We start from the raw sequence: 14,107 nt of genomic DNA, 5'->3' as shown, positions 1-14,107 counted from the left end.
CAAAAATGGAAAAGGGTACAATACAGAGATATAAACACTCGCTTACAAAAACGTTGAAACCTAAGAAGCGTTTAAGATGAACGATGATACCCAATGGCTTTATGGGTCAGATGTGCGTGATAACCAACATTAGTTGCACGTGGTGATTAACGGAAGCCATTTAAACTCTCATGAAAGAAAAGGATCATCATACAAAAAGATTTTACACGAATAATGAGAAAAGTGAATCACTTATTATGCACCTTTATTATAAATCCAACGAAAGCCCTTGATAGAACAAAAAACGAAAAAAAAATCATACATATAGATTAGATATACTGAAAAACTGTTACTATCATACATGTTCCCACCTTTGCACATTAATGACAATTGTGAGATGGCAGAAGAAGTTTGGTTTACTAATTTACATGTATGAGGCAGACACACGGGTTCATGGGCATAATGAGCATATAAAAGGTTGAACAGACACATTAAACACTGCATGGACCTAAGCTTTATTTTATATTTTAGAAAACTCTCTCAAGAATTTCTTTCTCCCGAAATTCTGATTCTCATGGGTGAGGCATCTCTAAGCGATACTAAAAATCGTTTCCAATGGGAAAATTTTCCCGTTTCACTCAAGAGAACTGCATACTGATGTAACGAGATCCGGTTTCTTCACCACCTCAATTTACTTCCATTGGGGGAAAACCAACACTAAACTGCACTAGCTGGACCGCCTAACTATTCAACTAATAGCCATTATTAATAGAAAAAACGCGTTAATTGGGCAGTAGTGTAGCTGTTACTACTGCTAGCAGTTTTCTGTTCTTAATGTTTTAAAATGCTGGCAACATTGTAATGCTCTTTTGATGTATTTCGTGGATTTTTATTTTAAGGTTCCAAAGGAAATTATTTAACATGACTGAGAACAACCCAAGGTATCCCTTAAAATCTTACCACTTTCTCACTAACCCACGCTACTAAGTTTTCTCGCTAATCGCCTTTTGAGCTGTAAACACGATCTAAAAGGGCGCATGGAAAAATTTGACCACACATATGTAAATCATCAGTCCATCAGCACCTTATTTGCATACTCACCCATTCTAAAGAACTAAACCCCAGAAGGTATATGTAAAGAGCTGTTTTAAGCTTAAAGCACTTAAATGGCTTCTTTATCTGTGTGAAGGGCTTGTTTGTTGGTATAAAATTTTCCTTCCTCTTGGTGATCGTCAAAATGACCCTTGATTCTATGAAGCTCGAAGTCGCCGTCTTCGTTGTTGGCAACCCTTTTCTCGGGCGTCACTCGTTTTGAATTGCAGTTTCTGCAACGTTATAAGCCGACAGAATATAAATGTGATTGTTTACATGTTTCCTTTTTCCTAGACCTATACGAAATTCCAAGGCCTTACTTTGTCGGTATCGGTTGGAGTTACATTTTCGACTAGTAATTCATATATTATACAGGTTCAAAAGCATAGACATACGAAAGATAAATCGGAAAAGGGCCAATATGATTATAGTAAGACAGAAGATAATTTAACGTATACAAGTGACAGCAAGGTTGAGGTAAGTATTATCGTCAATTTGCTTCTCTGTTAGTGATCATCATTCAACAATAAGACAGTTTACAATCCTTAAAACATTTTTTCTCGCACGCGATTGTTCAAAAGGCACCATGTGGCCGAATATGCCCCAGCTAAAACTGGGTCAAAAGGTCTCGTTTTACACTGGTGTCAAAGAAGGTGCAAAAGTGGCAAAAGTGAACAAAACTCACCTGCGACATCCCAGAACACAAAGTATGATGATCAATATAGCCCCAGCTGTTGCTCCTCCAATAATGAAATACCGTTTTGATATTTCATGATCAATTTTTGGAGTCTCAGTGAAACTGCTTTCGGTAGAAGAGTCGAGGAATGCAATTGTTAGGCTAACTACTGTCATGTTCAGGGCTTTTTCCAACTTTTCGCGAGATGTCTTGATGACTGTCAACAAAATGTTTTTATCCAGGGCAGAAGCTGAATCAGTAGCAACTCCAGGAGGGAACTGGACGTAGATTGCAACTCGAATCTGAAAAAGATCCGTGGTTCTCTCTGGATAACCTGGAAGAAGGTGAACTTGATCTGATGTGAAAAGGACGTAGTCTAGTGCCCTCCTGAAATCAAAACCAATCAGTTCTTCCTTTAGCTTGAAACAGTCAGAGCACCCATTGAGCCCGGAGAAAGTCATCAAAAAAATTCATCTTATTTTATTCATAATAAAATATATATTTTTTGTCATCTTTCAATAAAACTGAAAGTGCAATTTATGTCCAATTCTGGGCCCAGTTGTTCGAAGGCCGACCAGTGTTAACCCAGTAAAAGTGTAAGCTGTGTTTCTTTATACCTTTCCCTTTTTTTCTTATTTTTAAAATCTCTTCTTTGGATAATTTTCTATATTCTTTTTAAATCATTAAAGCATCAAATTGTAGTCGAAAGGAATTATAGAGAATTTTCTCTTAAAGCTTTCAGACCTTTTGCCCTGGGTTATCTTAAAATAGCTTTGAAGAACCCAATTAAACCAGCGTTAACCAATTATTGGTCAATAGTAAATTTCATGTGTATTTTCTACTTGCGAAGTGTTCATGGTTTCTGGAGCATAAATACGTCTTTTACGGACAAAACGAAATGTACTGAGAAAATTTAGTTATGACTAGGCTTGGTAATGATGTAGTAACCTTTTTCGAAGTCTTGTGGTTATACAGTGTTTGCTTTCCCCACAGAAATTGGTCACAGAATCTGCAACTGCTCCTTTGAAGACTTGCTCCACAGGCAGGGTCCACTAAATAATTGGGAAAGAACAAGGTTTTTATGTGGTCTTTATAAAATACTCACTTTCGAAAAAAACACTTAAATTATATTCTGGGTGTTTTAATTATAATGGTTAATTCGATACGATGCCAACTTAGAGGAGAGAAAAGGTTTTATTCTGCCTTGTTCAAAATAGAAGACTTCTTTATTTCTAAAAACTAGTAATTTTTCAGTATTAACTTTCCTGAAGGCTATTTAACGTGTTTAACCCTTTCAAATTAAATCTATAGTCACAGCCAGACAGGCCTGGAAACGACTTTTCTTCTTTTGCCCTACTTGAAGTTAATTATTGTCATTTAAAACACCAGTTTAGATTCGTGCTTTTCATAAATTTTTCAAACCTCTTCCCCTCTAACCACAAGCAGTAAAATGTACGAGAACAAATGAAGTATCCTCATTGTCTTTCTATGATGTAAAGAATTAAATATGGACGCGAGAAGATACGAAATGTCTCATCTCACTGAAAAATTTTCGCCATTGACATCCTCTGTCTTTATGACTTTAATAATATATTATTCGCGTCACATTCGAGTGAAAGGCATTACCTGAGATAAGTTCATTCCTTTAAATGCGATTATAATCGCTTGACGTTTTTCAATCAAGGACGGGATTCTTGGAGTCGGTGCGGGCGCTGGAGGAGGTGGTTTTTCATCCTTATCAAGGCCTTGAGTAAAAATGAAAATAAGTAAGTGACATAGTCACCAGAGAAGACGAGTCCGCATTCGAAAGTTGAAAGGTGACTCTTGGAATGAAATGATCTGGGCTAGATATATATCCGTCGACTAATTAGAGGAAGTAAGTTTTAAATTTTCTCAACGAATAGTAATTTTAAATTACCAATGCTTCCAAAGAGGTCCTATCCACTTTAGTCCAACTTCTCTTGCGATGTTACTTACACAGCATTCACACCAAAGCTTAAACATTTTTTTAAGCCGCTTTGTTAATAATAATAATAAAATAATAAAAATATTTATATAGCGCATATACTTTTCAGAGCTAAGCGCTTTACAATGCTTCAAAAAGGACTAAAATCATATACGTATATATATAAATTACATTTGTTAAACACTGTTGAAAACTTTTGTCTTCATAGAAGCAACTTTAAACCGATGTTTGTCGACTTTAAATTAAGCACATTGAAAATGCAAGTTAGTTACAACTTGAAACCTATGGAAAATTCGGATTTTAAGTTCTCTGCTTCTGATGTCCAGTTTAACTAAAAATGGTTTGTTGGCGTAAATGGGATTTAAGGTTTTTTTATAAAGTATTAAGTATGTTTTGTAAGGGTGATGTGTATACATACGGTCCCACCTTTGCAAGTATTGTCAATCCAATAGAGTCCCTCTTCACAGACGCATTTGTAAGACCCTTGAGTATTTTCGCAACGCTGTAACGAATCCTGACATTTAAAGGTCCATTCCAAGCACTCGTCTATATCTAAGATGATAAACTAATGTCGGTCAATTGAAACCAAGTAGCCTTACATGTATGTAGGTATGTATGTATGTATGTAGGTAGGTAGGTAGGTAGGTACGTACGTACGTACGTACATAGGTAGATAGGTAGGTAGGCAGGTAGGTTGGTAGGTAGGTAGGTAGGTAGGTAGGTTGGTAGGCAGGTAGGTAGGTAGGTAGGTAGGTAGGTACGTATGTATGTATTTACGAATATTTATACAGGGTAGCCCAGTTTAGCAAATAGCTAGTTTAAATGGGGCCCTGTGAAACAATAGCACCCACCCATCCCACCTCAGGGAAAGACATCCATCACACAGTAATCTTGTGCATGGAAAATTAACGTCTCCTATCCCTAACCCTGCAGGAGACGGGGCCTACGGTTTATACGTCCTTATCCGCGAAGACTAAAATATCTATCCATTTCTTGATAGTATAGAAAGGTAGCAAATTCTCCTCAATTATTTTAAAACGAGTATACTCTAAGGTTTCTCTACGCACGCTTAGCATTTTTTTTGTATAGTTTTTGGAAGTTTTTTATTTGTTGACTGGTGTAAGCTGTTCAGTGTGTTAAGTGTTTTCCTTTTTCGTTTTTCTGGTCATCATTGCCACTTTAATTGTTGCTGTTATTGTTGTTGCTGTTGTTGTTGTTCTCAATCAGCTTATGGAGAATACTTGTCCATCCAAATAATGTAGTCGTTAGTTTTCCGTTCCTATCTTTTTCGTTATGGATAGAAGTAGTATCTTACTCGTTATCCGTGGCTCACACATTGAAACATTGATAATCGACAAATTCCGACGAACGCACCATCATATCTCAAATGGAAAAGCAGGTTAACTCTTATAAACACAGTATCTCTCTTAATCTGTCCGACATTACCAGATTATGTTCCAGTTTAGTTACACTTAGTAAGTTTTATAGAGTGAGAAAGTGATTTACTTACAAGAATTATTTTAATGTGTTAGCCTAGAAAATTTTGTACAGTACAATAAGATTTCACGATTTAGAGGTAAGTTGACTCACTTCAAAGAGCTCCTCTTGGATGGGATGAGAAATTGAAAAATTAAACTGGTAAATAAGTTTCTAAGTATCTTTTTGGCCAGAATTAATGTTATAGAGAAAGAGAGAGAGGGGGGAGGGGAGGGGAAGGAGAGGGGAGGGAGAGAGAGAGAGAGAGAGAGAGAGAGAGAGAGAGAGAGAGAGAGAGAGAGAGAGAGAGAGAGAGAGAGAGGAACAGTAACATTTTTCTCCGTGGTGATGCCCCAATTCCCCCTTTACACTACCTATGCAAGTAACATTATCAGCGTCTAGTCTAAAGCCATCCACACAAGAACATGTATAGCTTCCTTCTGTGTTGCTGCATTTATGGTTACATCTATCCTTGTTCGTTGCACATTCATCAATATCTGATAGGAAAGTGGAGAAAATGTAAGCTGTATTAAAATCACTTGCAACCTTCCAGTCTAACACAAGGCATTAAGACAAAACGATGCCAGTCAAAAACCTTTCATCAGAGAAAGAAAACATAGACTTTAAAAAACGTTTTTCATTGCACAGACAAGGTACTCAAGACACTCTCTTCCTTTTAAATGCTTTTGTAGATCATTTGGTTTCAGATAACTTCTCATTTCCCCTAGTAATACCAAACACAGCCTTCCGTCTTTTCAGGTACTACAAAATGAAAATTTAAAAGCTAAAATCCTTGCTCAAGATTGTGTGATCATGTTTGGCATGTACGCTGGTTAAAGTGATCTAGCCATAAATTTAATTTTAAGTAGAGCTGTTCCAGCCCTCATTACGGAATTGGCCCTGAAGAAAACAAGTTGTACTTTCTGAAAGTACATTTATACTTTACTTATCAGTTTCTGGCCACTCTTTTCAAAAATGCACAGCTTGCAACATGATTTTAAATTTAAGTTAAAAGGATAACGTTTTTGAATGAGAAACACAGTCCGCCGTTATCTTAAACTCGACTGACTATACATTATACGCACCATTGCTCTCTTTCTTTCTTTAAACGAAGTGTCGTGAAATTCAACTGAGGTCGTTCACTCTCTATTAGTATACTTAATGGGCTTCTATAGTTTTTCTGCATGTTTAAACAGTTACACCTACCTTTGCAAGTGTTCCCATCGCCTCCAAGAAGATAGCCTCGTCTACAAGCGCATTGTTGAACTTTGTTTAAACCAAGATAACAGATGTGCTGACAACTATGTTTATCATTCTGACAAGGAGAATCAGCTGAAATTAAATGGTTCATACTAATTATATATATATTTTTTTCATAAAATACATTTTGTGTGACAAAAAATAAAACATGCACAGAATCAAACAATTCGCAAAACATGAGAGAAAGATTATTTTTCGTCTTTTCACAAGCGCGGGACAAAGAAAAAAAATGCTAAGTGACAAAGAGGAATCAAAACCGCAGACCTTCGGAATCTGCGCTCCGATGCTTTCTACCACTGAGCCATAGAGACCCTCTGGTGAGCAAGGGTCACCACGAAGTTTATGTATGACACGCGTCCTGCATACTGCTAGGATCAACAGTTTCGATAGCTTTGCCACTGAGACACAGGGACTCTGTGTTGAGCAAGGGTCAACACGAAGTTCATGTTTCACACGCGTCCTACATACTGCTAGGATCAGCAGTTTCAATAGCTCTATCAATGAGACACAGGGACTCTGTGGTGAGCAAGAGTCACCACGAAGTTCACGTATGACAAGCGTAGGGCATACTGCTAAGAGCAGCAATTTCGATTGCTCTACCACTGAGACACAGGGATTCTGTGGTGGGCAAGAGTCACCACGAAGTTCATGTATGACACGCGTCCTGCATACTGCTAGGATCAGCAGTTTCAATAGCTCTACCACTGAGACACAGGGATTCTGTGGTGAGCAAGAGTCACCACGAAGTTCATGTATGACACGCGTCCTGCATACTGCTAGGATCAGCAGTTTCAATAGCTCTACCACTGAGACACAGGGATTCTGTGGTGAGCAAGAGTCACCACGAAGTTCATGTATGACAAGCGTCCTGCATACTGCTAGGATCAGCAATTTCGATAACGTCGTGTTTTATGAAATTCGCAATGGACCTTGCTCACCAGAGTCTTTGGGAATTTTTTCTTCGTCCCAAGCTCGAGACAGGACGCAAAACATATTTCTCTGTTTTGTTTTCCGAGTTCAAAGTTACCATCTTTCTTATTCTATTTTCACGCAATTATAAACTACGATCAGTAATCATATACCATGAGTATTTGAATGTCCAACACATGCTGTAATTCAACCCCAACTTTGAGTACAGCTAGTTTAAATTAACTTACGTAAACAGTTTTTGGGATTTGAAGGGTCCATTTTGAAGAAATTATCGCAGCTACAGTGGTATCCACCGTTAGTATTTTCGCACTTGTGCATACAGTCGCTGACAGGAATGCATTCATCGACGTCTGATTGGAAAAAAAAAAAAACGTGAATAATGAGATATATCTAAGCGGATGGTACATTTTACTTCAACCAAGCAGTAGTCCACTAAAATAACCACTATGCATTAGAGCTTACTCAGGGATGTAATAAGAAAAAACGTGGGGGTCTAGTGCTTTTTACCATCACATTTCTTCTGGTCAATGTTGAGCAAATATCCTTTTGTACAGTCGCATGTGAACGAGCCTGGTGTGTTAATACAGACTTGACTGCATCCTCCGTTCGAACCAAGTGAACATTCGTCAAAGTCTGAAAAAAAAGGAATAATTATAAGATAATATTCAGTTGTATTATCTGTGAGCTGCACGAGAATAAATTTCTTCAACATCAGAACCTTCGTCTCTACTATATATTTTCGGGTAATGTGATATTATTTCGCAAGTTGGTGGTTTGTTATCGCTGTCAGGATGCTCTGAATTTCTTACCCTTATTTTGAATTGCTGAGAGGCTTTAATGGTTTCACAATTTCGACTTCCTCATATTTAAGTAGCCTGGGGTGGTATTTACTAATTGGAATCGATTCTCGTGAGAAAAGGTCGAGCTGGAATTAGGTCGATGGTGCTGCCATGTATTGTAGCAACACTACACAAACACAGGGTCAAGGTTAGCTGAGTAGTAGACACAATCTTCACGATTTCCTCCTCAAAATTTATTTTCTCTCTTAAAGTTAATTTTTAAATTATTATTTTTCCCCTCGCAAATTTTTTATATTCTTTCAGGTACTTATGCCCTGCTTTTATCTTAAATTTAAGCAGAACTGACGTCTACTTTGAAATTGGACCATGGATATGTTTGCCTCTTCGCAAATACGTATGAATTGAGCTATGATAGCAATCCACTAAAGATGAAACACTCATACCTCGACATTTGGATCCATCTCCTGTGAATCCACTAGGACAAGGTCCACATTTGTAGCCAGATATATTTGCTGGAGGGGGAAGGTCGATGCATTCTACACCGGGGTAGCATGGGTTGAGATTTGCTTCACATGCGTCAAGATCACTTTCGCAGAACGTTCCTGTATACCCATTTAAACAACCACACTCAAGCACATTCATCTTGTTGCTTCCATACGTTGAGTTTTTGTTGCTGGCTGACTGAAGGCAAACGCCATCATTATGACAAGCACAGAGATTAATGATGGGCCTCAAGAATGCTTTTGCTCCCTGATCGTCTGTTACTACGAATTCTAATTCAATCTGCAAAAAAGGAAGCCTTAGTGGGTAAGACGTCCTTTTCTTCGCATAGGAGAGACAGAAACGCAGCCAGACACTATTCCACGAGCCATAGCCACCATGATTTGTAACCATGCAATACGATTAACAAGGGTAATACATATAGTTGAATGCTTTAGCATCGTATGGTAGAATTTTAAATAATGCTGCATTGTAAATAAAGTTAGTATTGCTAGAATGAAAATAAAATAAAGAAACAAAAAAAAACTGGTGATAGTAGTAAGTGGAAACCAATTCGGTTTATAATTAGTGATGACAATAGGACCATATAGAGTCCAGTTCAGTCTGTAATCATACGAGTGATTGACCAAAGCAGATGAACGCAAAGCGGGAGTCCCATTTGTCAATCATGAGTACAATTACAGACCGAATTGGACGACACGAGGTAACGTTACCAATTAATCATAACCATAACAATTTCCGATTTAGAGAAAGACTTGTTGGAGAATTATCTCCCGTTGAGATAATGTGCAAAGTAGAAAAATTCCTCCATTTTGGAAATTCTCTAGTTTTTTAGGATAATTAGTTGTTGCTATGGTTACTGTGATCAGTTCTGCGACAGGTGGATTTAGTGATCTCAGGTGTCTGATTACAGCCAACTGTCCGATTTCATTGTCCGATTACAAATCTACAGAATAATTTGTGAAATATAAAGCAGCTAATGCTCTGATCAGACTTGAGGGAATTGTAATGGTTATGATTATAAAGGTACCAATACTTGGAATGACTAATCACGGAATCATACGATTAAATAAGTGCCCACAAACATAAATTTTCATCTAAATGTATTTTCAGAGGAGAAAATTCGAAATTCAATAAAAGAATACCTGTTCGTTTGTTCCGTTCCACGAAACTGACACAGAGTTGGAAGTGTTCTGTAGAATAGCTGCACGGGGTAGAACGCCGAAAACAGAGAATACCAAGGTGTCGTTGTTTGGGTCTTCTGCAACCACAGTCACACTTATACTCTGATTCACGGTGACGTTAACCTGAGAGAGTCGTGTAACGAACAAGGGTGGGTAATTTTCTGTCAAAAAGAAAAGATGGCATTGGTTCTCTTACGAGATTGTTACATTAAAAGTAAAACTTCGTTAAACTTAATGCTCGGTCTAGTATCAAAACTGGCAGCTAGCAGTTCGTCGGAAAGCCCATTTCGCAAGGTCCTGCACTTGAAATCTTGAACAAGGGAAAAGAGAACTTGAATTCCGGCGACCTTTTGCGCACTCTGAATGAAGTAACTTACTTAGAGAAGATGACTCTTCTTCAAGTGTAGACGACAGTGCTTTTGTGCTTGCACCCATTGAAACATCCTTTGTAGAGGCGGAATCAAATAGGCAGTTGACATCTCCTTGGCAAGCTTCTTCTGCTTGTTTGCGTAAGGTGTCATTTGGGAAGGAAAGATCTTCCAGAAACATTGGGACAAAAGATGTATTTTCGAAAGTTTTCAGGCTCTCTCCTGGTTTGTATGTAAATAGTGTGGACTTGTTGTCTACCTGCCCTATTAAAGAGAAAAGGAAGAAAATTGTCTTTACGACCAATTTTTCATTTTTCTTTCCAATTTAACGATTTCAACAGAGGCCAGACGGATTACCTAACCTACCTTGAACTCCTCGACGGCAGTCAATTGCGACATAAAGAACATTACTGACTCCGTAATCAAATACTGAACTTGTTTGATCATTGCCGGTGCTAATTTGGAAACTTTGAATGCACACTTTCTTAGAACCGGATAACCACGGTAGTGATAGTCAGATTAGAAGTACGTTGGCTTTGATGAAAAAAACTTTAAAACTTGTCTTTTATAGTATAGTGCTTGCCTTTGCCTCACTGACTAAGCTTAAAGTGCGCTGATACTTGGTGCCAAAGCGCAAATTTTCATCAAAGTTTGAATCGCGAAGATACATAAAACTCAATCAAAGTGGTGTAAGTGAACTGTAAGGAAATAATTTTTCAAACAAAGAAGTAATACTAACGTCAACTATGATGGGCACTTTACAAATTACGATAACAGCATTATCAAAACAAATAAACCTTATAACTGTACAAGAAAACTTTACTCACAAAGGAGACCAAAATTGTAATGAATGTCCTTGCTCTTTGCGCTTGAGGGCAAAACGGTCCCATTGGGAGTCAAAAAGTCGTCTTCAGGATCATCATTCCATGTTCCTAGCAGGCCTTTTGTTTGGTTTTTGAAGCTCTTTGGTGCAGCAAGTACAATTGAAAGTGCTCCTGAAACAGCTTTCACTGTGACTGATATTCCCGATGAAAAAACCATTAAGAAGGAGTTGTTGTCAGGTTTGGCAACAGCAACAGAGCCATTGAGTGTAACAGATTCGTTTGAAAGGCTAGTGTAATTAAAGGACTCTCCACCGACTAGCACGCTTATTCCTGTTGACAGAATAAGTCGATAAGGTCTATGAGAAGCAAGCGCGCCAAGAGAACAGTTTATTTTCACTTACTTCGAAGAATTAGTACACGAGCGAAAGTGAAAAGTTGCGATAAAATTGACGAAACCTTCTGATGGCAGAGGATTTGACAATCCATACAAACCATTGCATTGTGTTTAGTTACTGACCTGTATCGTTCAATTCAACCTGAACAACACTAGAATTGCCTTCCTTGGCAGCTGCAGCAGAAAACACTGTCGCTGTTCCATCGCCTTTAGCCAGTTTTGTCCGAGCTTGTAATTGAAATAATCCATTACGAGCATCGGCCATTATGTATTCACCAAGACCATTAAACGTGTAGTTTTTACCATCTAGAGTGACAAAATGAGGGTCACCCCAAAGCCAACCTAAAAGTAGAGAAGTCATCTGAAATATTTTCTTGATTTCAATTATATCTTGATAAAAGCTCCTTGAAGACGAGCAGAATGAGCAGGGACAGTTTTAAGTAAAAGTTGTATGTGTGGCACTCAGTTTATCGATTAAAAGGAATTTAAAACAATAGAAGACTATCCCCAAACACCCATTATTTCGCTGGGAAAAAATGTTCTGATTTCTCCAAGACATTTTGTCATGTTTTAAACTAATTTATGTTCACAAAACCACACACTATATATATCGGCATAGCGTTTTCCCCCAGTAGAAGAAACCTTCAAAGCCATACCAATGGAGTTTGTTATCATAGATTGTCGATAATATCCTTACTCCATTCTGGAACCACATAATCTCCACAATCGTCGGATGGACGCCTCCTGTAATATAGGTCGCACAAGTCTGAGTTGACACAGCACTTTTGATAGCCTCGTACATCGCTTGAGTCGTATTTAGCCCTCAATTCCTTCGTCAACTTGTGGTATCGATGTGCAGAACCTCCTCCATGACTTCCCACAAGCAGAGCACCCCAGCTTTGCCAGTTAGTGGAATAACAACATTCCTGGCCCCAACCAGCTGATGAGGGGAACTGAGCGTAACCACACATTCTCGGCCAGTCTCTCCAATTGACTGTGAACCTTTCGTCCCACCTTGCTTGTCTCAATATACAAGGGCAAGGTTCGAGGTATTCAGTGTAGAATCGAGGATCTGGTTGCGCTTTGAACCAGTCAATGCACTCCTGCCTTGCGCTCAGTTTTCCGAGGGAATCTTCCAGTCTGAAGAACCACTTTCCAACCATGTCAGCGTTGCCTCTTATTCCGTCAATTGTTTCTATGTTGACGGTACCCGATCTAGAAGGTAGACAAATGGGAAAATTTCCCATAGATCAGATTTTCTTCCAGCCATTTAAAGATAAAGTCCTTAGCAGCACAACCTACCGTGGCATGTTATATTTCCTTTCTCCTTTGTCTCCAGCATTCCAACCAACCACAGGCAAACCGCGCGCTTTAGAATAATACCTGTAGTACATTCTGCAATAGACATACAGATAGATATTAGGTTCATCTGATGAAGAGAAACCTGAACACAACTCTTGCACAATTTCATAATTAGTTAAAGGCAGTCGTAGAGGCATTGAGCCATGATAAGACGGCTCATTGAGTGACATTTTATATTAACAGAAGCTTATAACCCTGAAGCGAGGTTGTATGTCCGAGAGCCGAGGTTTACTAGAGTATGAGACTAGAATTTTCTTCATGTGTGGATTGTTTACCTTTAATGATTACTGAATGCGTAATGACTGAAATTGTACCACGGTTCTAACTGGGTATACATTGCAGTTTTCGGAATGCAAACTCCACCATAGTTTAGAGAATCGACAAATTATATTTATAATAGGAAAGAAACCACAAAGTTATTATTTGAAACGCTTTGCACGCTCGGCTAGTTCAATTCATGGCCAAGTTTGATGTTATCTTCAACATTTGGAAACTATTATAGTATTCAAACAACGGGTAATAAACTCTGCAAGCGTGTCAGAGCAGAGCTAAACGTCAAAATTGCTGCAAACTAATGACATTTAACATATGAGAGCTCTTATAGTGAACTCTCAACAGTTGAAGTCAAAGACAGTTATTTCGAGCTCAGGAGGACTTATGAATCACATCAAAGTGCTAGTGCGCAAATAACGCAACTTATGAGTTATTCTCCCTTGGACACCATTTTTCAAGTTAGTCTGAACTAGGTAGACCTCTACACTAAACAAACCTCTGGATGGGAGCAGACCACTGCAGGCCGTTGTTTGGATAATTGTACATTGTGAAGGAGTACACTCCATCTGTGATCAAAACCAACTGAAATGTATTTCCCTATGGATTCAATGCGATGAGTGTTAACCAATAATTGGTATGGTAAGCTAAATTATTCACGCTTTATGAATGGTTCTTACTTATGATCTATTGGAGGACAGACGAGTATATGACGTCACAATTAACAACAGTTTGTTTCTTTATCATATAAAATAAGTAGATTTCATGCTACCTTGATAAGTATAAGAACAGTTGTGAAAAATTCATATTTTAAACGAGTTATCAGAAGGTTAATAGCCTCGAACACAGTATCAAAACTTCTGAGCAAAGATCTGGATTTTCCTTAGAAATCTCTCCACATCAGGAAATCACACTAAGTTGCTTTTCTGTAAAACTTCTTTGTTATTTTACATACTCTTGATTCTCCGTGAAACCAGTTTGCAAAAATTCTAGATAAGGGTATTTTTTTAAAACGTGAATGTACC

At 38.2% G+C, this 14,107-nt stretch overlaps 1 protein-coding gene across 3 annotated transcripts in view; it reads right to left on the bottom strand.

Annotated features, from left to right (window-relative positions):
• Window positions 1–227: 227 nt before the first annotated feature.
• The window catches only part of LOC111339273 (mucin-like protein), a 50,079-nt gene continuing 36,199 nt past the window's right edge, over window positions 228–14,107 (bottom strand). For all 3 annotated transcript variants that reach the window (XM_022945894.2, XM_022945895.2, XM_088762576.1), the window contains 17 exons: window positions 13,582–13,682; window positions 12,753–12,845; window positions 12,148–12,665; window positions 11,574–11,792; window positions 11,060–11,386; window positions 10,242–10,496; window positions 9,826–10,025; window positions 8,623–8,962; window positions 7,887–8,012; window positions 7,607–7,729; window positions 6,396–6,521; window positions 5,564–5,686; window positions 4,140–4,265; window positions 3,374–3,492; window positions 2,696–2,799; window positions 1,757–2,134; window positions 228–1,304 (listed from right to left, as the gene is read on the bottom strand). In XM_022945894.2, the coding sequence (XP_022801629.2) occupies window positions 1,142–1,304; window positions 1,757–2,134; window positions 2,696–2,799; window positions 3,374–3,492; window positions 4,140–4,265; window positions 5,564–5,686; window positions 6,396–6,521; window positions 7,607–7,729; window positions 7,887–8,012; window positions 8,623–8,962; window positions 9,826–10,025; window positions 10,242–10,496; window positions 11,060–11,386; window positions 11,574–11,792; window positions 12,148–12,665; window positions 12,753–12,845; window positions 13,582–13,682 (3,441 nt within the window). In that variant the 3' untranslated portion in view covers window positions 228–1,141. The remainder of the gene's footprint in view (window positions 1,305–1,756; window positions 2,135–2,695; window positions 2,800–3,373; window positions 3,493–4,139; window positions 4,266–5,563; window positions 5,687–6,395; window positions 6,522–7,606; window positions 7,730–7,886; window positions 8,013–8,622; window positions 8,963–9,825; window positions 10,026–10,241; window positions 10,497–11,059; window positions 11,387–11,573; window positions 11,793–12,147; window positions 12,666–12,752; window positions 12,846–13,581; window positions 13,683–14,107) is intronic.

This window comes from Stylophora pistillata, chromosome 6 (assembly GCF_964205215.1).
Source record: "Stylophora pistillata chromosome 6, jaStyPist1.2, whole genome shotgun sequence".
NCBI classification, from domain to species: domain Eukaryota; kingdom Metazoa; phylum Cnidaria; class Anthozoa; order Scleractinia; family Pocilloporidae; genus Stylophora; species Stylophora pistillata.
The sequence above is the reverse complement of the archived record's forward strand: the minus strand, read 5'-3'. Positions and strand labels throughout refer to the sequence as shown.